Source organism: Scyliorhinus canicula, chromosome 5, assembly GCF_902713615.1.
Source record: "Scyliorhinus canicula chromosome 5, sScyCan1.1, whole genome shotgun sequence".
Classification (NCBI taxonomy): domain Eukaryota; kingdom Metazoa; phylum Chordata; class Chondrichthyes; order Carcharhiniformes; family Scyliorhinidae; genus Scyliorhinus; species Scyliorhinus canicula.
The window spans coordinates 8,293,748-8,321,325 of record NC_052150.1 but is presented as its reverse complement, the minus strand read 5'-3'; the positions used below and the strand labels follow the sequence as shown (position 1 = coordinate 8,321,325).

At 48.2% G+C, this 27,578-nt stretch overlaps 1 protein-coding gene across 1 annotated transcript; it reads right to left on the bottom strand.

Moving 5' to 3' along the window:
• Positions 1 to 6,529: 6,529 nt before the first annotated feature.
• mc4r (melanocortin 4 receptor) lies at positions 6,530 to 9,383 on the bottom strand. Its single transcript, XM_038796379.1, has one exon. It carries the CDS (start codon positions 9,084 to 9,086, stop codon positions 8,091 to 8,093), a length of 996 nt encoding a protein of 331 aa, XP_038652307.1. The 5' UTR covers positions 9,087 to 9,383; the 3' UTR covers positions 6,530 to 8,090.
• Positions 9,384 to 27,578: the final 18,195 nt, after the last annotated feature.

The following is a 27,578-nucleotide window of genomic DNA, read 5'->3' as shown; positions in this document are numbered from 1 at the left end:
AAACATGTTTCACTCCCTGACTTTCTCAGTTACATTGTGCAGTATGTGTGACAACAGCTGAACTGAGCTGGGCCAGTTTTCTAAATACTGTGGCTTTAAGAGCAGGTCAGAAACTCGGAATCATTTGGCAAGCAACTTGCCAAAGCCTGCCCCTCAACCACGGGGAACACCGCCACCTGTAAGTTCCCCTCCGTGCCAATCACCACCCTGACCTGGAAATGTATCTCCATCCATTCACTGCGCTGGGTCAAACTCCCTCCCTAACAGCACTGTGGACAAATGTACACCACACGGACTGCAGCGGTTCAAGGAGGCAGCTGACTACCACCGTATCAAGAGTAATTAGGGATGGACAATAAGATGACCATAAGACATGGGTGTGACAATATGGATACAGTATGGTAGATGAAGTGTTAACAATTCTATGTAAATAAATCTAACCACCAGATGGTGATCAAGAGCAGTCACGTAAACCACGTGACACCCTTGATTCTGGGAGAAGGTGTTTAGGCGTGAGAGAGAGTAGTTATGTGTTATGGGGATCTGTAGATATAGTTATAGCATTGTTTATTTAGCAACCTTTGTACTTTAGAAAGACGTTTGAATCTTGTCATAAATAGTTAAAAAGTTAAATTAGCTTTGTTAATCAAAATAGCTTGATGTTCTTCGTTGAACACGACACATCTAAGCCATCCTTATCAAGAAGCAGTGAACATCACAGAGAAAAAGTAGCCCCATTGAGTCTGCTCCACTATTCAATGAGATCACGACTGATAAATAGTGGTCTTGCCAGCAATGCCCACATCACCTGAATGAATACAATAATAAACTGTAGGGACCTGTGCGATTGTCAGAATCTTATAAGTAGGAACAATTCCAACTTGGCTGGTGTATCATAGAATCAGACAGTGCAGAAAGAGGTCAGTCAACCCACCATGCCTGTGCTAGCTCCCAGAAATAATTAACCTATTAGTCCCAGGCCCATTCCTGCTGCTTTCTCCTCGTAGTCTTGCAGAGTTTTCCTATTCCGGTGTCTATGCAGATCTGTTTTTTTGCAAGTTAGCATTGAATCTGCATCCACCAACCTTTCTGGAATTGTGTTGTAGTCTTACTGACTCACTGTGTAAAACACATTCTCATCTTCTTAATGGTTCTTTTGCCAATTACGATAAATATGTTTCTTCTGGTTACCGACTCTATTTTGCCTCTACCTACTGTGCTATTGTGCTACTGTGCCTACTGTGCCTCTACCTACTTCCAAATTGGGAATCCGCAAGTAACAGGGGTGCGATCGGTGTCAGATGCGGCTAATCCGACAGGGTAATTGATGGACAAAGGCGAAACTCCCAGGAACAGCGCGGCTGGTTTATACAATATGGGAGACCTGACCCAAAGACTTCCCGGGATTGGATAGATGGTCTCCTACATTGTGGAGCCCACCATTCTTCCCATCCCACTACTTAAAGCCTGCCCAACCTGTCACTTCCTTAAAGCTGTACAGAGCCCCCCTTAACTACGCTGCCAGGATAGAAATACAGATGTGGAGTCATTTGTAATGATTAAATAGAACATCCACACAATAAGTCAAAATAAATTGAGGAAATAACGTGTTATGGAACAACACTTCACTGTCTATCACCAGAGATTTGAGCACGTTTAGACTTGTGTAAAGTTTTATGCAGTCGATGTGAAAATAAATGTCTGTTTTCGAGAAGTACACTTATTCTAAAGTCTTATTCTTGGTCTTAACCCACACAAGGCAGGTAGGGTGCTCCTTCGGACGGTTGGCGCATACTCAATGGGCCAAATGGCCTCCTTCTGATCTGTAGGGATTCTATGATATGATTCTATGCACAATCACGTTAGCAGGTATATTTTAATGTTTGCGTTGTATGTTCAGCAACTTGAAGTGCTGTAGATAGGAAATATTTGTATAATGCATCCCTTGTAAAACATTTGCTGCTTAGGAATGTGTAGCTCAGTGTGTGCATTTTATACAGGAACTAAAAATGCCACCGCTAACTTGTGGAGTGTTTGTTTCACATCCTTAACAGAGAATAGATATATCAGTCATATTGAACAGGTTTCAAGCCAACCACAGGGGCATTGTCCAGTGAAATAGGGACAGTTTTTAATGTAAGCTGTTTATATAAAAGTGTCTTGTACTCTGCACACTTCAGTGTGTATATAAATAGCGGGCGGGATTCTCCCATTCAGCAGCAGAGTGTCCACACCGTCGGAAACACCGTCGCGTTTCATGATGGAGTGAACGGGCCGCTGGGAGTGCAGATTCTGGCCCCTCCAGGGGGTCAGCACGGCGCTGGAGCGGTTCACGCCGCTCCAGCCTCCCATCCCGGCGCAACTGTGCGCCGCGGGATCCGCAGTGGCGCCGGCACCAACACGCGCATGCGCGGAAGCCTCCCTCGGTGCGCCGGCCCCGACGCAACATGCCACGGGGGTTCAGGGGCTGGCGCAGAAGAAAATAGGCCCGGGGAGCGAGAGGCCGACATGCCGATTGGTGGGCCTCGATCGCAGGCCAGGCCCCATCGGAGGACCCCCCCCCCCCGGGGCCGGAGCCCCCCCCCCCCCCCCCTCCCGCACAGGCTGCCCCTGACCCCGCACGCAGAGTTCCCGCCGGCTATGACCAGGTGTGGACGGCGCTGGCGGGACTCTGCCTTTTTAGAGCGGCCGCTCGGCCCATCCTGGGCCGCGAATCGGCGGCCCGGCCGCGTACAGCGGCCTGCGACCGGTGCCGCACCAAACACGCCGGCGCGAATGGCACCGATTCTCAACTCCGCGGAGAATCACGTGCTGGCGTTGAGGCAGTGATTGTCCACTCCGCGGAGAATCACGTGCCGGCGTTGGGGCGGTGATTGTCCACTCCGCGGAGAATTGCGTGCTGGCGTTGGGGCAGTGATTGTCCACGCCGCGGAGAATCACGTGCCGGCGTTGGGGCGGTGATTGTCCACTCCGCGGAGAATCGCGTGCTGGCGTTGGGGCAGTGATTGTCCACGCCGCGGAGAATCACGTGCCGGCGTTGGGGCGGTGATTGTCCACTCCGCGGAGAATTGCGTGCTGGCGTTGGGGCGGTGATTGTCCACTCCGCGGAGAATCGCGTGCCGGCGTTGGGGCGGTGATTGTCCATTCTGCGGAGAATCGCGTGCTGGCGTTGGGGAGACGTGGCCCAGTTGCGGGGATTCTCCGGCCCGGCCTTGGGCTGGGAGAATCCCGCCCAGCATTCTTGACCAGTTACATTTTTAAAAATCTATTTATGGGATGTGGGCATCGCTGGCTGGGCCAGCATTTATTGCCCATCACTAATTGTCTTTGAAAAGGTGGTGGTGGGCTGCCTTTTTGAACCACTGCAGTCCCTGAGATGTAAGTACACCCACAGTGCTGTTAGGGAAGGACTTCCAGGATTTTACCCCAGCAACAGTAAAGGAGCAGTGATATATTCCCAAGTCAGGACGGTGAGCGATTTGGAGGGAAAGTTCCAGGTGGCAGTGTTCCCAGGTGTCCGCTGCTTTGGTCCTTCTCGGTGGCAGTGGTCATGGGTTTGGAAGGTATTGCCTAAGGAATCTTGATGAGTTGCTGCTGTATATCTTGTAGATGGCACACATGGCTGAAACATTGTGGGTGGCGGAGGGAATGAATGTTTGTGAAAGGAGGAACAATGAAGTGGACTCTTTGTCCTGGATGGTGTTGAGCTTCTTGAGTGTTGTTGGAGCTGCACTCATCCAGCCAAGTGGAGAATTGTCCATTACACTCCCGACTTGCACCTTGTCGATGCTGGACAGGCTTTGGGGAGTCAGGGGGTGAGTTACACAACACAAGTTTCTTAATCTTTCACCTTCTCTTGTAGCCACAGTATTTATATGGCGAGTTCAGTTCAGTTTCTGATTAATGGTAACCCCCAGAATGTTGATAGTAGGGGATTCAACGACGGTAAAGCCATTGAATGGCAAGGGACAATGGTTAGAGCGTCTCTTGTTGGAAATGGTCATCATGTCACACATGTGCCAGGCAAATGTTACTTGCCACATGTCAACCCAAGTTTGGATATTGTCCAGATCTTCCTGCTTTTGGACATGGACTGCGGCAGTATCTGAGGAGGCGTGAATGGTGCTGAACATTATGCAGTCATCATCGAACACCCTATTTCTGATCTTATGATGGAAAGAAGGCCATTGGTGAAGCAGCTGGAGATGGTTGGGCTTAGGACACTACCTCTGAGGAACTCCTGCAGTGTTACAGACTGTTGCTGGAAAATCCCAGCCAATATCTCTTCCTCTCTGAAAACAAATACTTGTTTCACAAAAGGCACGTGGAATTTTAGGGCTTTGGTTACATTTATTTTAATTTTCGATCCATACATCCCTGATAAGAGAGTGCGCAATGGCTAACAAAAAGGTTAAGCCACTTCCATAGAGATCTTAATAAGTGGTACCCAAAGTGTTAACCATTTTATCCATTAACTCATGGGAAGCTGAATATTGAGTTTCTTTTTACTTCAAAGTGGATTTATAATGCGATTAGACATGTTCAAGTTATTAACCTGATGGATGCAAAGGCCCTGGTAAATACCTGGCAGGAAGCAGAATATTGGAGTTAGCATTTTTTGAATAGGTCCCAGGGCAGGATTTTCGTGCAGTCTTCGGGACCCTACCGTTGGGACAAAATGGGGGTCATTAGCCCACATTAGCCAGCAGCAGGTCCGGCTCAGTTATTTTACAGGAGGCAGCCTGCATATTGGAGCTTTCAAATTCTACGGAACCCCCAATCTGTTGCCGGAGATCTGCAGGGGCGCGATTTTCCGCTGCCCACGACGGGTCGGAGAATAGCGGGAGGGCCTTCCCAACATTTTTCCCGACCTCCCGCTATTCTCCCCCCCCCCCCCCCCCCCCCCCCCCACGGCCGCCCCACGACACAAATTGCTGCTCGCCGTTTTTTACGGCGAACAGCGATTCTCCCCAGGCCGATGGGCCGAGTTCCCAGGCCTTTACGGCCGTTTTCACGAACGCAAACACACCTGCTCTCACCGTTCGTGAAAATGGCCGCAAAGTGCCGTCCCGGACAACCATGGCACCGATTGGCACGGCCGTGCCAAGGGTGGCATGGGCCTGCGATCAGTGGGCACCGATCGCGGGCAGCAGGTCCGATACCCGCGCACTATTTGTTCCTCCGCCGCCCCGCAGGATCAGTCCGCGGGGCGGGTGAGGGGCACGACAGCCCGCGCATGCGCGGGTTTGACGCATATGCGTGATGATGTCATCCGCGCATGCGCGGGTTGGAGCTGTCCAACCCGCTCATGCGCGGCTGACGTCATCGTGCACGTCAGCCGCCTAGACGCTTGGCGTGCGGGCTTAGCGACGGTCGCTAAGCCCGCGATGCTGTGCTTCACGGGGCCGCGCTGCTAGCCCCGCCCGGGGGGGAGAATCGGGTCCTGGGAGGGGTCGCGGAGGCTGCCGTGAAACACGGCCAGCTTCACGGCAGCCTTTACGACTCTCCGCATTTGCGGAGAATCGCGCCCCTGGTTCCATGAAGCTGGAGGCCTCCCTACGCAGTAGGGGCGGGGAAGGTCCTGCCGGCCATCAGAGACATGCCAGTGGGCCCGAATAATTAACTCTAAGTGGGCCGTTCAAATATTTAAACTGACCGCCTGCCGCCATTGGGTGAAAGGCCATTCTGCATCTGATCCTGCTGTTGGGAAACTACCTCAGGAATTGATCCTTTCTTTTTTTTTTATAAATTTAGATTACCCAATTATTTTTTCTAATTAAGGGGCAATTTAACGTGGCCAATCCACCTACTCTGCACATTTTTTTTTGGGTTGTGGGGGCGAACCCCACGCAGACACGGGGAGAATGTGCAAACTCCACACGGACAGTGACTCAGATCCGGGATCGAACCTGGGACCACAACGCTGTGAGGCGGTTGTGCTAACCACTAGGCCACCGTGCTGCCCAGGAACTGATCCTTTCTAACCAATTTCTAGGTCAAGACTCTGTCGTAATCTCGAAATATTAACATCCCATGCCCTTGACATTAAAAAACAAATGTTACAGTTGAACTCTAACATTAGTCACAATTAGAAGGAGAATCATTGGGGTTTACATTCGTCGGACTGAACTAACCTCGTACCCAAATGGTAGCGAGGAGTAAGTGAGTAAGTGTTTATACTGTCATTATGGGTGGGATTTCCAGTCACTTTCCTCATCCAGTCCTGACAAACGTCAACGGACGCCTGGCTGGTCCTCCGAATATCCCACGGCATGCCCTGCCACAATGGTACTCATAAGTTCACAAGGTATAGGAGCAGAATTAGGCCATTCGGCCCATCAAGTCAGCTCCGCCGTTCTATCATGAAACCGATATGATCCTCATCTGCTACCTCCAATGTTACAGACTGTTGCTGGAAAATCCCAGCCAATATCTCTTCCTCTCTGAAAATAAATACTTGTTTCACAAAAGGCACGTGGAATTTGAGGGTTTTGGTTACATTTATTTAAATTTTCGATCCATACATGATGATACATCCCTGATAAGAGAGTGCGCAACGGCCAACAAAAAGATTAACAGCCACTTTCATAGAGATCTTAATAAACGGTAGCCAAAGTGTTAAACTGATCCTAGGTCCACAATAAATAAATAAATAATCAGCAATGGACCATAATCGATATATCATTATTGTACTGAGATAACTGGTGCCTGTTAACGGATAAACATCAATGTATTCACCACATAATGAAGGATTTTTTTTACTGACATCTGTAAAGAGAGTTGGTCAGTGAACAGGAGAATACATAACCGAGATATAAATCACAGGGTTATGGGGAAAGAGGGAGTGGGAGTAAGTGGATTGCTCGCTGAAAGAGCCAGCACGCCCTCAACAGATCGAATGGCCTCTGCTCTGTTGCCGTGTTCTCGGGCAGAACATCTTGTTCGAGGCAGCAATAAGTGAGTTCAACAGGCGAGCAGATTTCTCTACAACACTTAGAAAACACTGTCGACGCAGACCTCTCATATAATCTGTGACGGCGAGATCAGCCTTAAGAAAGGAATCCTCAAGGAATTCTTGTAAGATTGCTTCAACTCCAGCCCACACAACAATTGCGGATAACATCAAAAACAACACGTTCACCTGCAATTTTAAAAATTAAGCAACAATTTCAAGATTCGCAGCAGCAACAATGTATTTGAATCAGGTACATATGAATGGATATTTTGAATTTGATCATCTGAACACAAATGATGTCCAAGTGCATTCAGGGAAAGCTCCTTGACCATTGGAGGGAGTCAGTGCAGTTTCTTCACACACCGAGATCCAGGCCAGCTTCCCACTAAAACCTTTCAATTTGGACACCGCTCACAGCTCAAATATCTTACTCACATTGACCAGGCAGGTCCTAATTTCAACCAGACGCCATAAATTTAAAATAATTGACAAATGGAAGAGAGGGGGAGGAGAGGGGTAAAGAGTGATGGTATAAGACTCCAAAGGACCCTTCGAAAGGCAATTAGAAAGATGCTTGAAGAGGGTCGATTTGCAGGGTGATGGGGATATATTTGGGACGAGAGGCCAAATCGGATGGTGTTTTCAAAGAGCTAGCAGTGGCACATGGGGCCGAATGGCCTCCTTCTGCACTGTAGGAGTCGCTGATTCTATTCTGTGATTATTGGGCTGTACCAAATTGTCTCGTGACTGAATGGCGATTCACGAGTGTTACAATTAGTCTCAATGTCCGAGGTTAGGCAGAATTAAAATCAGCCTCCTGTATTCTTCCCTGATGACCACATGGCAATATCTGGTAAATGTGTGGCCAGAGGTGGGTGAGTCTCCACCACTGCATCTTCGACAATCCAACTTGTGCTCAAATTTCTACTGATACTCACTGCTCAGGCTCATCCTCAAGGGACACTCATTTGAATGAGACATGAAAGGTGAATTTAACTGTACTTCAGCAAGAACTTATTATCTTCAAAGAAGACTGGTGAGGAAAAAGAAGCCATGATGGGATGAGAAAATAAATCTTTCCTCTTTTCTCTACAAAGAGCATTGAAGCAGTCTGATAGCTTCCCCTTTGATGATATTAATATTTATTGGTCAGGTCACAAAGTCCAGGTAAATTGCAGCAGCAAATTATCTCCTGGAACGTCTTCCGCATTTCTTGACTGCGGAAAGCGTAGATCAGGGGGTCGATCACGGAGTTGCACATGATGAGGATTAAATACATGTTGAAGTGCGACATAAAGCAGAGGCAGTAGGGGTTTCGTGGGCAGGAGATAATGAGGGTGAGGTGCAGGAAGAACGGAGCCCAGCACACCACAAAGACACCCAGGAGGATGGTCAGCGTGATGGCCCCCTTCATGTTGGCCGCTTGGTGGATGGCACCATTGCCAGGCAGGGCGGCGATACGCTTGACGTGCAAGCGGGCCAGCATGAACATGTGAACGTAGAGCGAAGCCATGAGGGCAAGCATGGTGAAGAACATGGTGATGAGGCAGATGACCACCGTGGTGCTCTCGGAATAGACAATGAACAGAATCCCAGAGACTGTGCAAGCTGTCCAGATCCCAGCGATAATCATCAGGGCCCTTCTCACTGTCACAATGTTGTGGTAGCGCAGGGCGTAGAAGATGGTGATGTACCGGTCAACAGCGATGGCCAGCAAGCTCCAAATGGAGGCAAGAAGAGAGGTACAGATCATGGAGTCAAGCACATTGTCCATACTTTTGATCAAGCTGTCCTGAGCCGTTAAGTGCCTGCTTTTTATCATAGCGATAAAGACTGTCTCCCAGGCATTCGACACACTCACCAGCATGTCGGCCACTGCTAAGCTGCAGATGAAGAAGTACATCGGAGAATGCAAGTTCTTGTTTTTGATGATTGCTACAATAACCAAAAGGTTTGCCACAAGGCTGATGATCCCCAGCGTGAGGAAGGCCTCCGTCGAGATCCACAGTTGCTCATAGCAACCTGAGGAGGAGTCAGCGCTGTGCGAGCCATTGGCGCTGGGAAATCCCGTAATGCTTTGGTTCCTGGGATGCGCCGCCTTGGTCAGCCCATCATACAACGAGGAATTCATGCCTGCGGCCAAGGACTCTCCTGCCTGAACCCCCGGCTCCAGCAGTAATGAACACCGTTCAAATCGATTTCATGGGATAGCAAATTCAGCTTGGGGCTGAAGCAGCTTCTGAACAGTAGTCACTTTGAAGTTGTCAGAGGAATGGACTTGCCCAATTACCCGGACTGGCACGTTTTTTGCATGCACTGCTTTTGATCAGTCCCTCCTAGGTTAGGCAGTGTTAACAGCTGCAGAACTGAGTTGCAGTGAACAGTCAAATGGACAGAAAGATTTTCCCCTTCCAGCATCAATAGGCACGCTGTCCCAATTCTCTTTAAAATAGCCTGTCACAGGAAAGCAACGTCAAACCTATGTGTCCGTGGTTGGAGATTCAGTAAGGACTGAGAAGCTTTCACATTTTAACAAATTGCACGAAACTGTGATAAACATGCTCCACCCTACTGTGCAGTCCAGCCTATCACATTCAGGACTGACTAACTGTATGTTAAACATTTAAGGAAGACTGCTTTTTTTATTACTCCTGGCGATTCAGTTTCATTCACAAAGACCTTTATGCTGTGCGCGCTTTCAATTAAAATGTAATTGCGGAGATAATTATATTTGCATCGGTTTGTGTTGTTCATCGAGACATCGAATTTACAGTGCAGAAGGAGGTCATTTGGCCCATCCAGTCTGCACCGGCCCTTGGTAAGAGCACCCTACTTAAGCTCACAGTAACCCCACCTAACCATTTTTTGGACACTGAGGGCAATTTAGCGTGGCCAATCCACCTAACCTGCGTATCTTTGGACTGTGGGAGGAAACCGGAGCACCCGGAGGAAACCCACGCAGACACGGGGAGAACGTGCAGACTCCGCACAGACAGTGACCCAAGCTGGGAATCGAACCTGGGACCTTGGCGCTGTGGAGCAACAGTGCTAACCACTGTGCTACCGTGCCATCCCCCGTACTTACCTAGTCCTCCAACTCAGAATAATAATTCAACGCTGCCGGAGCTTAAATTGATAATAGTTTGCACAACTGCATTTAACCACCCATCACACTAAAAGCTTCCTGATATTTTTGTTCAAAGTTACCCTCAGCTTGTCCATTAAGTTTCATCTTCCGTGCTTGGGTTTGTTTAATGAGCAACATTTTTAAAAGTTAAATGTCTGGGAGCTCTCACATAATCGTTGCATTCTAGTTGAATTTCTCTCTTGTGAATATTATTTCAATATTAAGCAATTTGTTCTGCTCGACATCCGCCTATTCATCTCAGTTCTGAAATGTTCAATTGTCTCCCGGCTTCAGCCGCATGTTGGGGAAGAGAGTTTTAGATTTCTGCCGCCCTCTGATCCATACTGGCAAAATGTGGTTGCTGACCCGCGTATGCAGTTACTGACTGTCTGTCCCCTCTCAAATCCTTTCGTCAGCTTCTTCTGACATCACAGGGGCTGGTTTAGCTCACTGGGCTAAATCGCTGGCTTTTAAAGCAGACCGAGGCAGGCCAGCAGCACGGTTCGATTCCTGTACCAGCCTCCCCGAACAGGTGCCAGAATGTGGCGACTAGGGGCTTTTCACAGTAACTTCATTGAAGCCTACTTGTGACAATAAGTGATTTTCATTTCATTTCATCAGCCAGAGCTGTAGAACTATTTCACTAAACTCTCTTGTTTAGAACTTATTGGCATTATGAAAGAAAATGGGAGGCACGGTGATTAGCACTGCTGCCTTGCAACGGCAGGGACCCAGATTCAATTCCAACCTTGGGTCACTGTCTGTGCGGAGTCTGCATATTCTCCCCGTGTGTGCGTGGGTTTCCTCCGGGTGCTCCGGTTTCCTCCCGCAGTCCAAAGATGTGCAGGTTAGGTGGATTAGCCATGATCAATATGAGGGGTTACAGAGATAGGGCAGAGTGAGCCTGGGTTGAGTGCTCTTTCGGAGGGTCGGTACAGATGTGATGGGTCGAATGGCCTCCTTCTGCACTGTAGGGATTCTATGAAAACCTTTAAGTCGCACAATAAGACGGTTTGTGAAGTGCGATGAATGCCGGGAAGCCAAGAGGCTGGAATGTTTCTATAAGTAATTCTAAGAATTGTGTGGAGCGGAATGCATTCTAACCTCTACGAAAAGGTCATCTGTCGGTCAAATCCTGGATGTACTGAAGGAAGTAGAGTTCTCGCTGACCTGAGTTGTTTACCAGTCCGGAAACATCTTACTTTTACAATCCTCATCTTTGTTTTCAACCCCTTCCGCGGCCTTGCCCCCACCTCCCCTATCTCTGCAATCTCCTCCAGCCCCACAATCCTCCAGGATCTCTCGACTCCTCCAGTTCTGCCCTCTTGGACATATCCGGGTTTACCCACTCCCCCTATTGGGACCTGTGCCCAAAGTTGTCAAGGCCCCGAGCCCCGAAATTCTCGCCCCGAATCTCTCCACCTCTCTATCTCTCTTTCCTCCCTTTAAGATGCTGCTTAAAGGCCCCGTTGACTAAGTTTTTGACCATCTCCAACAGATTCTTATGTGGCCCAGCGCCACATTTTGCTTGGTCATGTTCTTGTGAAGCATGTTTTGTGTTAAAGATGCTACAGAAATGTAAGTTGTTACTGCTATTCTGCAGATGCTGCATCTTACTAGCTTTTCAGTTGTTTGCTTTTGGGAGTGGCAAAATATCATCGTGTGTGGTGCTAACCTGCCCGCAGTCAGGAAAATTTAGTCCATGTGTGGGTCCAACCCATGCGCCTCACAGGAACCTCTTGAGCCCCTTACCAGAAAAGTGCATTTTTAAATAAGTATTGTTGTGGTGTTATTTGTGTTTCTAAGCTCAGGATGGTTGGCGTAGTGTTCACAAAGACAACAAAATGTGCAAACTCCACACAAACCCGGGGCTGGGTTCGAACCCGGGTTCTCGGCGCCCTGAGGCAGCTGTGCTAACCACTGCTCCTCTCGAGCTTCCTCACGAGAGGATGGTTTTATCTGTTCAGTGACCTAGATTGTTATCTCGACTGGGGCGGTAAATTGTCTTTAACAAACCTGAGGTTAAAAAAAAATCACTCCAGCAAAAATAAGAAACCATAGCAACATGTGCTTTTCTGTGTCTTCATTCGCGAAAGATGGACATTGGCAATTCTAACAGAATTGAAAGTGTGTTTCCTTTCAGCCCAGCTCCGATATATGTCTCTTAACCCTTTCATTGCTGAATTAGTGGGATTGTGGGTGGTTAGTGCAGTGAATCTGAATGGGGGGCAGTAAAATCCATTGGGGAAAAACACTGACAATTTCAGCAGCTTTCGGACACAGTTTACACGCATCAGAAACAAATTTTGAAAAGGAGGGCCAGAAATGTATTACCCTTTTTTCTGCTCTGTGCTGGGAACGATCAAATATAAATTTGCTTTGAAAAAAAAGAACGGATTGGTAAGTGAATCGGCCAATGGCAATATGGCAGCTTGGACATCACATTGGAGGATATTATCATTCAATTCAAGTCCCTTTGCATGGGTTTTATTTAATTCAAACACGGCTGTGTATTGAAGACAGCACTATTCTAAAATGAATGGGACCCTCCCCACCCCTGTTGCCACCTTGGCATTTTAGTTCCTGGTCATGGGTGCTCTCCCCAACCTTAAAGCTGCCAGCCAAGTTTCCTGAGGGAGGATGTGGGGAGGGGGCAGTCTTTGCTGAAGCTGTCTAGATCACCATTCATGTCTGGTTCTCCTGAGATTCCAGTTACCTGGCAAAGACTTCTTAGCTGCCATTCAATCCCCAACAGGTATCTCTGGGAGCTGTGTTTGGCTCCTTCTACTGAACGAGGTTTGAAGAGGAGCTGGAAGTGCAGCCCCGGTGACAGCTGCCCGGTCCCATGTCTCTCACAAGGCAGCAGCTAAGAAAGGCTGCCTGCAAGAGGCAATAGCAAGCCGACAGGGGGATAGATCCTCCAATTTTGAGGCTATGCCCCCACGCCGGCTTGGCCACCGATCCTCCGTTTGGCTGGGGGCATCAAGGCAGCGTAGAGCACTCGGCTCTCGCTGCCGATACGGCCCTGAGTATTGCCGGGACCGTGGCCGCGCGCACACACGGTGGCGTCCTGCAGCGGCCGTGCTGTGCAACATGGCGGCAGCGGCTTGCAGACCCGGCCTGCAAAATAGTGCCCCCCTCCCCCTTTGGCCGGTTCACGAGTCCCGGACCACCCCCCAACAGTGCCCCTTGCCCACGGATCCCCCCACCGTGGCGGCACTGGACTGAGTTCCCGACGGATTAAACCACACACGACCGACGCCGTCGGTAACACGGCCGGTCGGGGGCGGAGCATCGGGGGCTGGGTCTCAGGCAATGTCCTGAGGCCGGCGATACGGTGCGCGGCGTATTCACCGTGTTTGCCACTTTGGAGGCGGCGCCACCCCCGATTCGGTCGTGAGCGGGGATTCTCTGTCGGGAAACCCGTGGGCGTGGGTGCGCTGCCGGTGAAGTGGAGGATCTATGTATAGATAAAGATAAACTATTCTTGATTAAGTATGGCGGTCTCACGATCTCCTCAATGAGACACCTCAGCAGGGAGGCAACAGTATTATAATACTTAGCTGGTAAAAATAACCCATTCTCAGATTAAACTTACTGAACAAACTAACAGGGCCAACAGATGCATCGTAGAAGTTACAGGTTACTCCTTAATCGCTATATATATTGTTATACTGAATGAATTAGACAAACAGGTAGCGGATGATTTTAAGAAAGTGAACCTCAATTAATATTGAAGATATTAAGATGAATCAAGTCATTTTGAAGCCTTGACAGTATGAATACCCCCTTTTAAAGTCGGTCATAACAAAATACAGGACACTGCTTCATTGAAAAACCTTTAGTTCAACATAATTACTACATATACCCAACAGTGATATAACGTATAGAAATATATGCCAGTAATATCAAATTGCCAGATGTATGTATCTTAATAACAAAGATTTAACCCTTGATCATTGAGATAATGGTATTATGAGTTCATCTTTCACAGGTATATAACTTCAGCTGTGTTCCGTAACTTTTTAAGTCTTTACATTTGAATTAAGATTAACTCGCTAGAATCACTTTCGCGGTTTAAAATCAAACAGGACAAATCTTCATATTAGAATGTATGTAATCATGGAAACAATGAACAAAAACAGCTGGGACCTTGATTTATCAACTCATGCATAGTTGGAACCCAGCCCAGAAACTAAAATTGAGCCGCAGTTATAATTAAATAAGTATGAATTAATTGGAAGCTTTATCTCAATAGTGATCTTCAAACTGTGTTAGCTGTGTTCTGAATGAAGATACTTATCCTAAAGAAGAAAAAAGATGCATGCTTTCATGGAACTGAACACCCATCGAAAGTCGAAGAGGTTTTTAAAAAAAATTTATAGTGTCCAATTCATTTTTTTCCAATTAAGGGGCAATTTAGCGTGGCCAATCCGCCTACCCTGCACATCTTTGGGTTGTGGGGGCGAAACCCACGCAAAGACAGGGAGAACGTGCAAACTCCACATGGACAGTGACTCAGAGCCAGAATCGAACTCGGGACCATGGTGACTTGAGGCAGCAATGCTATCCACTGCGCCACCGTGCTGCCCTGAAGAGGTTTTTTTTTAAGATACGGTGCTCATGTTCCTTTGGGTGATGCACCTGAGATTAGTTTAATGTAGAATGAAATCAGAGAACGACACTTATCAGCAGTTCAATTGCATGGACGCATCATTCTTACGTGTTTCGATTTAACTAATTCTGCAGCATAGTTCCATAATTCTACATTACAGTTCTGTAACAATTTATATTTTGTTATAAAGTGAAGTGTTTTGCCTTAACTTATGGGTTTACAATCTCCTTCCAATTGGAATCCAGCCAAAAACCCAACAATCTATCAAATGAAAACAGTGTGTAAACCTGTGGGCCGAACAGAACTCCTGCAATTTGCAAAATGTAAAAGATTGCTGAAACCCCTTACGAAGTCTTGCAATACCAGGTTAAAGTCCAACAGGTTTGTTTGGAATCACTAGCTTTTGGAGCGCAGCTTCTTCATCAGGTGAGTCAATTACGCTCAATTGAAGGAGCTGCGCTCCGAAAGCTAGTGATTCGAAACAAACCTGTTGGACTTTAACCTGGTGTTGTAAGACTTCTTACTGTGCCCACCCCAGTCCAACGCCGGCATCGCCATATCATGGAAACCCCTTCAGTAAGTGGTTTGGGAACAACCCACATTTTTTTCAATTAATTTCATACACATGATATGGACTTAGCTGGCTAGGCCAGCATTTGTTGCCCATCCCTAATTGCCCCTTGAGGAGGTGGTGGTGAACTGCCCTCTTGAATCACTGCAGTCTGTGCACACCTGCAGTCACATGTTAGTGTCAGTTACTGGTACTGAAACCTGAAAGTTGGCTCAACACAGACTAACAATAAAGTTGAAGATATCTATTGTTGGGTCTGTGCAGTCCTTAACCAATTGGAAGTTCTTGTATCTAGTCTTTACTTATCATTTATCAACTATTTGCTCTGTAAATCATGCTCCTGACGAGTCAGCAATGAAAACTACATATCGGGCGCGATTCAACCAAAACATTTTGAAGTCACTTTGGACGGGTTTGGTGGGGTCTTTCCCGCAGGCTTTTCGGGTGAGATTTTTTTTGGGGCTTTGTGGAGTTTGCCCCCAGTCTAGCCCACACTTTGAAATTTTTACATCAGTGGGGTGCTGAACTAGTGAGCTTGAGGGTCCCCATACCCCCACCCATGAGCAATGTCACTCCCTGTAGTCATGGGCATTGCCCCACCGCCCCAAGTGCGGGCACGGGTTATGGAGCCACTGAGGGCCCCACCTTTCAGGACCCCACTCGCCTTCCCAATCTTTATGAAGCCCCTTCATACCCTCCTATTTCCTCTTTCATCGGCATGGTTCCCTTCAGGCCCTGACCCTTGGCAGTGCCATCCTGCCACTCAGGCAGTTCTCCTGGCCTAGTTGGCACTGCCAAGGTGCCCAGGTGCTGGGGGTGGCACTCCCCTGCCCTATCCCCAACCACTCGGTGGGCTCCAATGGCCTCCAAGACCCCCGAGTGGCCAACATGACTTGTCTCCGTTTGTGGAGACCAGTACTAATCGGCATCAGTTGAGGCCTCGGCGATATGGCCAGTGGCTCCTGGCTACCGGTGAATACGGTGTCATGATAGCCATGCATATTTAAATGGGCCTAATGTTTAATTTATATATCATTACCTGGATCACGCCCAGTGAGGATGAGAGTCATATCGCGCCAGGCGCCTTGAGTCGAGTGGCTCATGCGAAGTTTCGTGCCCAGTGCGAAGCCTGATTTGGGCCTTTCCGCGATGGTAGAATCAACGCCCATGATCAGGAAATGACAGTAAATTAGATTCACAACTTCCAAAGCAAAACATTGCTTGTAATATTTAGTTTCGAACGTCCGAATTAGGAGCAGGAGTAGACCATCCAGCCTCTTGAATCTGCTTTGCATTCTAATACGATCATAGTTGATCTGACTGTGGCCTCAAATCCACACTCCCGGCTGGCCTCAATAAGCTTTGACTCTCTTGTCAGTCAAGAATCTATCTACCTCTGCTGTAAAAATCTTCAGTGCCCCTGCCACCAGCCCTCTCTGGGGATGTGTTCCACAGACTCTTGACACTCTGTGACTTTCTGGTGAAAGAATAAACCGAGGTCCGGTTAGCTCAGTCACTTGACGGAAGGAGAGTTACCTCCCATGCCTGGCCAATAGTTATCCTTCAATCAACATTACCATAACAGATTATCTGGTCTCTCTCACATTGCCACTTGTGGCAGCTTGCTGTGCACAAACAGTCTGCGGAGTTTCCGACATTACACCAGTAACTACAATTCAAAAGTACTGCATAGGCTGTAAAGACATTTGAGACCCTCGTAGACAAAAAGCACTTAATCAATGAAAGTCTTTTATTGACAGGAAGATAATAATCATAACCTTTATTTTAAATAACATTATCATTGCAATGAAGTTACTGTGAAAATCCCCTAGTCGCCACATTCCGGCGCCTGTTCGGATACACAGAGGGAGAATTCAGAATGTCCAATTCACCTAACAAGCACGTCTTTCGGGATTTGTGGGAGGAAACCGGAGCACCCGGAGAAAACCCACGCAGACACGGGGAGAACGTGCAGACTCCGCACAGACAGTGGCCGGGAATCAAACCTGGGACCCTATGAAGCAACAGTGCTAACCACTGTGCTACCATGCTGTACACATGCTGGAGAGTGGTTTCACATTGTTGATACAAATAAAGAATAGACAATGTTAATTTGGTTCCATATATATGGTCCAATTACAAGAAGCCATTTAATCAAATATAAAGGCTGCTATCTTTGTTACGTTCTGAGCCCACTGCAATCAGCAAGGATATTGAGTAAAAAGGTTTCCAACATCTTTCATTTGACTGATAACTCTTACAAATTAATGAAAAGTAGTGCATTCATACAAGTAAATCCCCCAAAGTAACATCGCCATACATTTTTTGCCCGTCTTTCTTAATTGGGAAAGAAAATAAAATAGCCAGCAGGTGGAGAAGGTCAGGAAGCAAAACATTCCAATTAACCCCACAATGAACCTGTCTGAATGGCAGGAAATTCAAATTAGCTTTTGCTTCTGGACAAAAATAATCATCATGAGGAGCTGGTGGCTGTCTGAAGCCCAAAATCAGCATCTTCCTCAAATATTTGCAGTTCACCTCTATCACGCACATATCGGGGGCTGGATTCTCTGATTCTGTGGCGCCGCCTCCGCACGATACTCTGGTGGGGGGCTAGCAGCCACGCAGCGTAAAGCCCCCGGCTTTACCTGCGGATATGCGTGAGAATGGCCGGTATGTGGCTGTGCATGCGCACGGTGGCAGCCTGCGACATGGTGGCAGCCTGCGACACGGTGGCTGCCTGCGACACGGTGGCTGTGCATGCGCACGGTGGCAGCCTGCGACACGGTAGCAGCCTGCGACACGGTGGCTGTGCATGCGCACGGTGGCAGCCTGCGACATGGTGGCAGCCTGCGACACGGTGGCTGTGCATGCGCACGGTGGCTGTGCATGCGACATGGTGGCAGCCTGCGACACGGTGGCTGTGCATGCGCACGGTAGCAGCCTGCGACACGGTGGCTGCCTACGACACGGTGGCAGCCTGTGACACGGTGGCAGCCTGCGACATGGTGGCAGCCTGCGACATGGTGGCAGCCTGCGACACGGTGGCAGCCTGCGACACGGTGGCAGCCTGCGACACGGTGGCTGTGCATGCGCACGGTGGCAGCCTGCGACATGGTGGCAGCCTGCGACACGGTGGCTGTGCATGCGCACGGTGGCAGCCTGCGACACGGTGGCTGTGCATGCGCACGGTGGCAGCCTGCGACATGGTGGCAGCCTGCGACATGGTGGCAGCCTGCGACACGGTGGCTGTGCATGCGCACGGTGGCAGCCTGCGACACGGTGGCTGTGCATGCGCACGGTGGCAGCCTGCGACATGGTGGCAGCCTGCGACATGGTGGCAGCCTGCGACACGGTGGCTGTGCATGCGCACGGTGGCAGCCTGCGACGGCCGGCCATGCAACATGGCACAGGCTGCGAGTGGAACCGACCTGCCAGAAACTTCCCCCCCCCCCCTGTGGCCATCCTCGCCACCCCCGGACCACCTCCCATCAGTCCCCCCCAGCCCCCGCTGAAGCCCCCCCCACCCCGGCAGCGGAATGGCTCCCCCACTGACTCTGGCGGCGCTGGACTCACTCCACAGCCACCACACGAGGCCCCTGAACGGTGTGAGCACACGCGAGCCACGCCGTTGGGGACTCGGCGCATTGGGGGCGGAGCATCGGGGGGGAGGGCCTCAGGTGACATCCTGAGGCCGCCCATACAGCATGCGACCTACTCCCCGAGTACGTGACACCCCGATTCTGGCGCAAACGGGGATTCCCCAGCCACCCCAAACGCAATTTCAGCGTCGGCGATCGGAGAATCCCACCCAAGATATTTCAAAAGTGGCACACCTCCTGATGACACATCTCTGCTGGGCAAAAATTAGTGAAATGAGGTTTGAAATGAGGACTCCCTGTCAAATAGCTGATACACAAGCAAACCATGGACAAAGCAGTTTTGATCTAATCAGTGAGTGACCAGGAAGAACCGAAAACAAAGCCGTTAAAACTGTTCAACTTCTTTGAAGTGGCAAGTGACTTCAAGCTGCCAGTCAAATAGTTGAAATGGTTTTGTGAAGTTTGTTTCCGCCAGTTATAAATGATTTGACCCATCTACACATGCGCCAGTATTAATAGCATCTTCACATAAAAGTATACTCAATATGAAACAATTCAATGTTTATTCTTATTAACTGACACTTCAAAATTCCTGGAATGCACTCTTTAGGAAAGTAGCAACAGCAACTTATTTTTAGTATTTGAGAAAAAATACATGCTTTCAAAATTTTTCATCTTGCACCCATCAGGACAATCACAAGAATGCCAATGTCAGGGGAACCAACAACTTTATAATGCATGAGAAGAGGTTGCTGGTTGGTTGGCAAGTGGATTCCGATTAGTGGAGAGCAGCCATGGAGAATGCACCAGTTGATGGCGATTGACAGTTAACTGTCAGGCATTGTTTGAAATTTAAACCAGGCAGCTTGACTAGGATTAGTCAAGGGATTGACCTGTGGAATGAACCAGCTGTCACTTATTTTGTTTAGCTCAAACAGGCGCAATGTGTGTAAATTTTCTTTTTGTCAGCAAACAACAGAGCCCTATGTGTTAATATACACGGTATATCATGCTAACTAATAAATGCGCTGACACGTTTGGCCCTGACAAGTGCCAAGATTACAAAAGATTACCCTGGAAGAACAAAGTATTTCAAAGATTTTAGCAACAGGCCAAGCTCGCTGTTTCACGCTGCTACTATGCAGTAGCAACACGAGTGGTATTTAGAACTAACAAGATGCTGTCAGCATGCCAAAAAGACACCTGCCTATCGCTAAAATGAGTAATGCGGTCGATTAATTTCAGTGACAGTGTGATGCTGAGTATGTTGGCCGTGCTTCCCAAGGACTTGTGGACCGTATCAAACAGCAGGCCCCTTCCGCTGTACGCAACAGGCAAGGTACATGCCATACCCAACTAGCCTGTGCTTGCAAAGCACACAACACAGTGTCCAACATTGGATGTGATTCCGCAATTGGACAACATTTGCCAAATAATACTCAGTGGGCTAAAGGTTACACTGTCAACCAATTAATGATTGTCATTCAGGCTGGCAGCATGGTGCATTTGCATGAACTGGAAGTTACATATATTAATGGATGATTGGATTGGGAACTGTTGCTTTATGTTTCATCTGCAAATATCTTGGTTTCTTCTGATTGACTGTAGTGTATGTCAGTCACAAAAGGTTTCTCCCCTTTCATACTGACCGATTGACTGAATACATTCAAGAAGGATATTGAGAGATTTCTCTGCCGTTGGTGTGGGTTCAAGTCCCACACCAGAAGCTTGAGCACAGAGCTCCACGCTGACAGTCCAGTGCAATATCGAGAGAATGCAGTACTCTCCTTCCGATGAGACAGTGAACCAACCTCACTCTCAAGTGGACATGAAAGATCCCGTGGCGACTATTTTGAAGAAGATTCAAAGATTTAGCACCAGCCTTCTGGCCAATATTTATCCATCAATCAATAGAACATAAATAAATTATCGGGGCATGATCACTGTTCTGTTTCTGGGAGATGACAATACGTCAAATTGGCTGCTCCGTTTCCTACATTGCAAAGGTGACTACATTTCAAAAAGTGCTTCACGGTTGCAAATTGCCCTGAGACATTCTTTGGTCCTGGGAGACATTACAGAAACGCAAGTCTTTCTTCCCAATCATGGTGCTTCCTTCGGAGATTTTGTTTAAGCAATTGGACATTCAGTAAAGTGGAGGATTTGATTATGCAGCACTGTGTTAGAGAGAAAAGGAAGGCCTTACACCTGATTGATGTGACAAGATAGATAATGGAGAAAACCCAACCACACACAGCTCATGAAAATCAGTGACAATAGGGACATTGTCAGAGGGAGGAAAATCAATGGAGATTAAATGAAAAAATAAGTGTCTTTTAAGAATACGACATCGAGTGGAGCAACACTGCAATAAAAGACACCTGTCAATGGATCCACTGTGTTCATGAATTAAAATTCAATGAAAATAATTACTGAAGATTATAGGGTTCAATTTTCCCACAATTTCAGCCGCAATCTATCAGCTATGGGCTCGCTGACCTACATTGCTCCTGTCGTGATTTTATCATGAAGTAAAGACATCAATCACTCATAAGAGACTGAGTGAATGCATTGTGAGTTAATTTATTAAGAATAGGCACATATGACGAGATATATAAGTGAGTATAAAGCTTGAAAATACCAGCAGAAGAATTGACTGTGCTGCGATCTGCTTAAATGCAAAGGTGAAACTAAAGCATGACACTCTTCTTTTCTCGTGAGGTCATGCATCAATCCCTTGTGTGATGTCATGCTTCAATCTGTTGCTTCACAGCACCAGGGTCCCAAGTTCGCTTCCTGGCGTGGGTCACTGTCTGTGCAGAGTCTGCACGTTCTCCCCGTGCCTGCGTGGGTTTCCTCCGGGTGCTCCACGTGCTGTTAGGTAATTTGGACATTCTGAATTCTCCCTCCGTGTACCTGAACAGGTGCCAGAATGTGGTGACTAGGGGCTTTTCACAGTAACTTCATAAAGATTATTATTATTATCAGAGGCATGTTGTGACATCCCCCTTTCTTCTGAAAGATACTCCGGTTTGGAGAATCGCCAGGGGGCGTGCGATTCCCGCAACGCTGCTCCGACGCCGGGCCGCTGATTCTCCGGCAACCAGAGAATCGGCGCCAATCACGTTCGCGCGGTCACCGCGGCGCCAGTCGGGGGCCGCTGAAATAGGCCCTCGTGGCGTTTCTCCGCTGGCGACGGGCCGAACTCCCGCCGAGTCCCGCCGGCGTGGTTCAAGCCTGCTACCACCTGGCGGGAGCTCGGACCCGCGGGCACTGTGGACGTTCTGGTGGAGGGGGGGCGGGGTATCTGACTCCCGGGGGGACCTCCAAGGGGTCCAGCCCTAAGATCGGGGGCTTCAAATCTGCGGGCGTCTGCGATGTGAAGGGGGCTTACATCCTTCCGCAGGGGCCCCCTGTTCGGTCACTGACATGTTGTTCCGCGCTGGCACGAAGATGGCCGTGGTGCGCATGCGTAGACCTGTGCTGGCCGTGGCACATACGCGGACCCGTACAGGCCGTGCAGGGCCGCCTTTCAGCGCCGGAGCAGCGCACAGCACTCCTACGCCATTCTAGCTCCATAGAAAATGGAGAATTACTGGGCCAGGAGGCCCAGGACGCCGCCGTACACCACTCCGGTGTTTACGCCGGCGTCAACACTTGGCCGGAATTTCGGTGAATCCGGGCCAATGTTCCCCATTCCAAAGAGCCAGAACTAATTTCAATGTGTGCTCATGTTTAGTTACCAATAACTAAGGGTACAGAACTGATGAATCCATGTGTCTGTAAAGTGTAGAGTCAAACTGCTGCCACACCGAAATCTTGTAATGGTCACCTTGTCCGGAGGTGTCTTTAATTTCTCACAGTGACCTCTGGGATTGGCTCCCTTGGATGTTAATCCTGGTTTGATTCAGGATCTTCTCCGAGATGCAGTGGGACTGCACAGTGGTTGCAGATTTGGAACAGTCCTGATTTATCCTTGATTATGCCTCATGATTACACCATTGTGTATAATTACTTCACAGGAACAAATCCTCAGCTGGTTGTCACATACTTTCTGCAACGCCTTGACTCGAAACTTAGCAATTTTGCACCCATTTTTTTATTGTGCATGTTGGTCATCTTCACATGCAATTTTAAAAGTTGGACCTACCGAGGCCCATGCCCCCCCCCCCCCCCCCCCCCCCCCACCCCCACCCCCTCCCCTCCCCTCCCCTCCATCCACCCCTGTAGCCTCACCTAACCTTTGGAAAATGAGGGAAAATTTAGCATGGCCAATCCACCTAACCTGCACATCAGTGGACTGTGGGAGGAAACCGGAGCACCCGGAGGAAACCCACGCAGACACGGGGAGAAAGTGCAAACTCCAAACAGACAGTCACCCGAGGCCGGAATTGAACTTGGGTCCTGACGCTGTGAGGCAGCAGTGCTAACCACTGTGCCACCGTGCTGCCCTTATGAGAAGGGACATTGGTATGCACTGGTCTGCCAAACGTGGATTTGGGCTGGTGACAAAACAAATTGCACTTAAAGGTGTTGTTCCCAGGTGTAACATAGCAATATATAGATCTTGCCTGGCCTATCAATGTTTGAGAATTAGGAAATTTGCACTGTGAATCGTTCATTCAGCTCGGCCATTGGGTGTGAAGTCATGAGAAGAGGTAACCTGATCGATATTCCTCTTTGACACACATCCTGAAATGGCTTACCAATAAATGCAGACTACTATCCGTAACAATCTCAGTCACAACCAACTAAACTGAAAATAGCACAACATTTGTGCCTGGCAGTTGTCGACGAATGGGGTATTTGGTAAATTAGTTGATTGTTAAGAATTGGGGAAAATTAAGATTTTGAAAAATGAAATTGGGATAAAAGAAAGGGCGGCACGGTGACGCAGTGAGTTAGCCCTGCTGCCTCACGGCGCCCAGGTCCCAGGTTCGATCCCGGCTCTGGGTCACCGTCCGTGTGGAGTTTGCACATTCTCTCAGTGTTTGCGTGGGTTTCACCCCTACAACCCAAAGATGTGCAGGCTAGGTGGATTGGCCACGCTAAATTGCCCCTTAATTGGAAAAAAAATGAATTGGGTACTCTAAATTTATAAAATAAAATTTGATGCTCTTTCCAGAGACCGGTGCAGACTCTATGGGTTGAATGGCCTCCTTCTGCACAGTATATTCTGTGATCTATGGAGTGGGTTTCTCTGTTGCTCGTAGCCGATAACGTAATCAGCGATCGGGCGGGGAATCAATTCCGATGCCGGAATCGGGGTCGGCGCCTGTTTGCGAGTTCCGCCCCCTCCAAACTGACATCATTGTGCAGTCGCAATGCCATTGATGCCTCATTGGCCGGCCAACTCGTGATGCCCCGCCCCCGATGGGCCGAGTTCCCAATGGCGCGGTACATGTGTCCTCACATAAACAGTGACCACGGCGTGGCGGCTGCAGACTGTGTCCAGCGCTGTCACTCTCAGACAGGAACTGAGCTGCTGGCCGGGGAGCGGGGTGGGCGGGGAGGGGGGCCTTCAGCGAGGGCTGGGAGGACTGGTGGGGGGGTGACCAGGCTGTAGGTTGGCAGTTTGTGGGTCGGGTCAATGCACGGCTGGCTCCATGTTGTACGGTGCGACCGCTGGGATTTTCACGCGGTGCTGGTGCTAGCCCCTCACTGGTACCAGAATCGGTGAGTGGTTCGTAGCCGATATGCCGGTCATGGAATACCACAGGCCCCAAGCCAGCATTGGCACTTAGCTGCAGAAACGGAGAATTCCACCCATGGTCTATGACCTAAAATAAAACAGGGAAGTGATTGTCTGAAGTGATGTTAAGATGCAAATTTGCATATCAGTGAGAAAAACAAATGTTTACCTATGTGACTGGAGGAAAACAGTGAGGGCCATAGAAAAGTTAACTTTAAAGTGGATAAATAAGGAAATTGACGTGTATGTGCAAAAAGCCGACTTCACAGGATGGATAACATCCCCAGCATAATGACTGGGGGTGAGGAGACAGAGATAAACACAGGCAAGGCGACCATCAGCCACACCCAACTGCACAAACAGTCTCCTGGAAACAAGTTATTGCTAAACAGGCAGCCGGTTAAGATCAAAGCTCAAACCCAACAGGTTTCCCAAATGTGGCCACTCAACCTGAGCATGGTGGTTATTTGCTGGATTTACCTCGTAGAGCTAGATAATATTGGATGTTGTTTGGGAACAAAGGGGTATCTCAGAATTCAGGGAAGGTAGATAGTTGGAATCAAGGGGTAATTTCCTGTAATATTGTGCATATGTAGAGATCAGTGTACTTACATGTTATAGTGTATTATAGTCCTTATTGTGTGTTATTTCTCGTCTAAGTTAATACATATTCTTTATTCATTGATCACTCAATGATTGGACTATTCATCCCTGGTTTACATATTATTCTTACAGTTTACCAAATTGAAAATATACATCACTAAGAACTAGGGTGCTCCAGTTTCCTCCCACAGTCCAAAGGTGTGCAGGTTAGGTGGATTGGCCATGATAAACTGCCCCTTAGTGTCCAGGGATGTGCAGGTTAAGTGGGTTTATGGGATTGCGGGCATAGGGTGGGGAGTGGGCTAGATAGGGTGCCCTTTCAGAGGGTCAGTGCAGACTCGATGGGCCAAATGACCTCCTTCTGCACTGTAGGAATTCTATTCTAACTGGCATTCTATGTTCCCGATGGTGAAGTCAATGCCATGGAGCTGAAAGAGGTCAGATGGGAGTTTTGGACCAAGGATGTGTAAGAACGTCATGTGCAATGAGTGGTTCTTTGTGCTGGCCTATCACAGTCTTTTGACATTGCTTGAGAAGATTTCAATGCCATTGTACATACCCGCCAATGGACTGCCTCTTTTATGAGTCCTCTTGTCCGGCCTCTGCCCATGTGTGAGTGATGGAGTTGCTGGAGAATATCAGTTCTCAATGATTCCAGTATAACAACCTGTCTGCCTTTAAAACTGGCTCACTGGAAAATGCTTAGCTTGTCTTGTGAGGCCAAAACTTTCTCTTGCGTTCGTGGACATGCTGAATTGAATCAGTCAATCATTAAATGATGAATTGCCACAGTTTCTGTGGTGTGGTACCTTTCACCATTTCTTCATGTAACTGCTGGCATTTGCGTTGTGCAAAATGCACCAATTGACAGGCTTGCATTCTCCTGTAAGTGTAATGTTGCAGCTCCCCTGAAACTGCCAATTTTATTGACATTTCTAGATATTAAAATGTTGCCATGTGAACTGAGGTGATAGGAGTAATTTCCGCAGATGATCTGCCTGGTGATATCTGACTAATTTGGTGATTGGCACTCGTGTGAGATCACGGCACATTGGTAGACCTTCATCAGTGAGCCTTTAGTCTCCACAACGTAGAAGATGAAATAAATTAAAATGAAAATCGCTTATTGTCACGAGTAGGCTTCAATGAAGTTACTGTGAAAAGCCCCTAGTCGCCACATTCCGGCGCCTGTCCGGGGAGGCTGGTACGGGAATCGAACCGTGCTGCTGGCCTGCTTGGTCTGCTTTAAAAGCCAGCGATTTAGCCTTGTGAGCTAAACCAGCCCCTGTCACAGATCTGTCACACCCAGGAGCATTGAGTGTACTCCCAGTCCAGGATTACGAATCCTGCACATCAGATTAATGAACTGTTGTGCGCTGAGCCGTCCATGTCTTTGAATAAACACCTTTCAGAATTTGCAGGGGTAGCATGTTGGCGCTTGCCCTGTGTCAATCTTGGATAATAACAAGTAGTTATAAACTTTCGTGGGACGGATATTTTGAATTTTGACAAACACATTGGATTATCTATTACAGACCTGGATGAGGGAACTAAATGTATTATCTCCAGATTTGCAGAAGAAACAATGTTGGCTGGGAGGGTGAGCTGTGAGGAGGATGCAGAGATGCTTCAGCGGGATTTGGACAGGCTGAGCGAGTGGACATATACATGGCAGATGCAGTGCAATGTGGGTAAATGTGAGGTTATCCCTTCGGTAGCAAAAATAGGAAGGCAGATTATTATTTGAATGGGCGTAAATTGAGAGAGGTGGATACTCAGCGAGACCTTGGTATCCTCGTGCATCAATCGCTTAAAGTCAGCGCGCAGGTACAGCAGACAGTAAAGAAGGCAAATGGTATGTTGGCCTTCATAGCGAGAGGATTTGAATATAGGAATAGAGATGTTTTACTGCAACTGTGTAGGGCATTGGTGAGGCCTCACCTGGAGTACTGTGTGCAGTTTTGGTGTCCTTATCTGAGGAAGAATGTTCTTGCTATGGAGGGAGGGCAGCGAAGGTTTACCAGGCTGATTCCTGGGATGGCAGGACTATCATTTGAGGAGAGACTAAGTCTATATAACTAAGTTATATTCATTGGAGTTTAGAGTGAGAGGGGATCTCATCGAAACTTACAAAACTCCAACAGGATTAGACAGGGTAGATTCAGAAAGAATGTTCTTACAGTGGGAAAGTCCAGAACTCGGGGCCATAGTTTGAGGACAATTTAGGACTGAGGTGAGGAGAAATTTCTTCGACCAGAGAGTGGTGAATCTGTGGAATTCGCGACTACAAAAAGTAGTTGAGGCCAACGCGTTGTGTAATTTCGCTTTTTCTTTTAATTTAGAATACCCAATTATTTTTCTTCCAAATTAAGGGGCAATTTAGCGTGGCCAATCCACCTACCCTGCACATCTT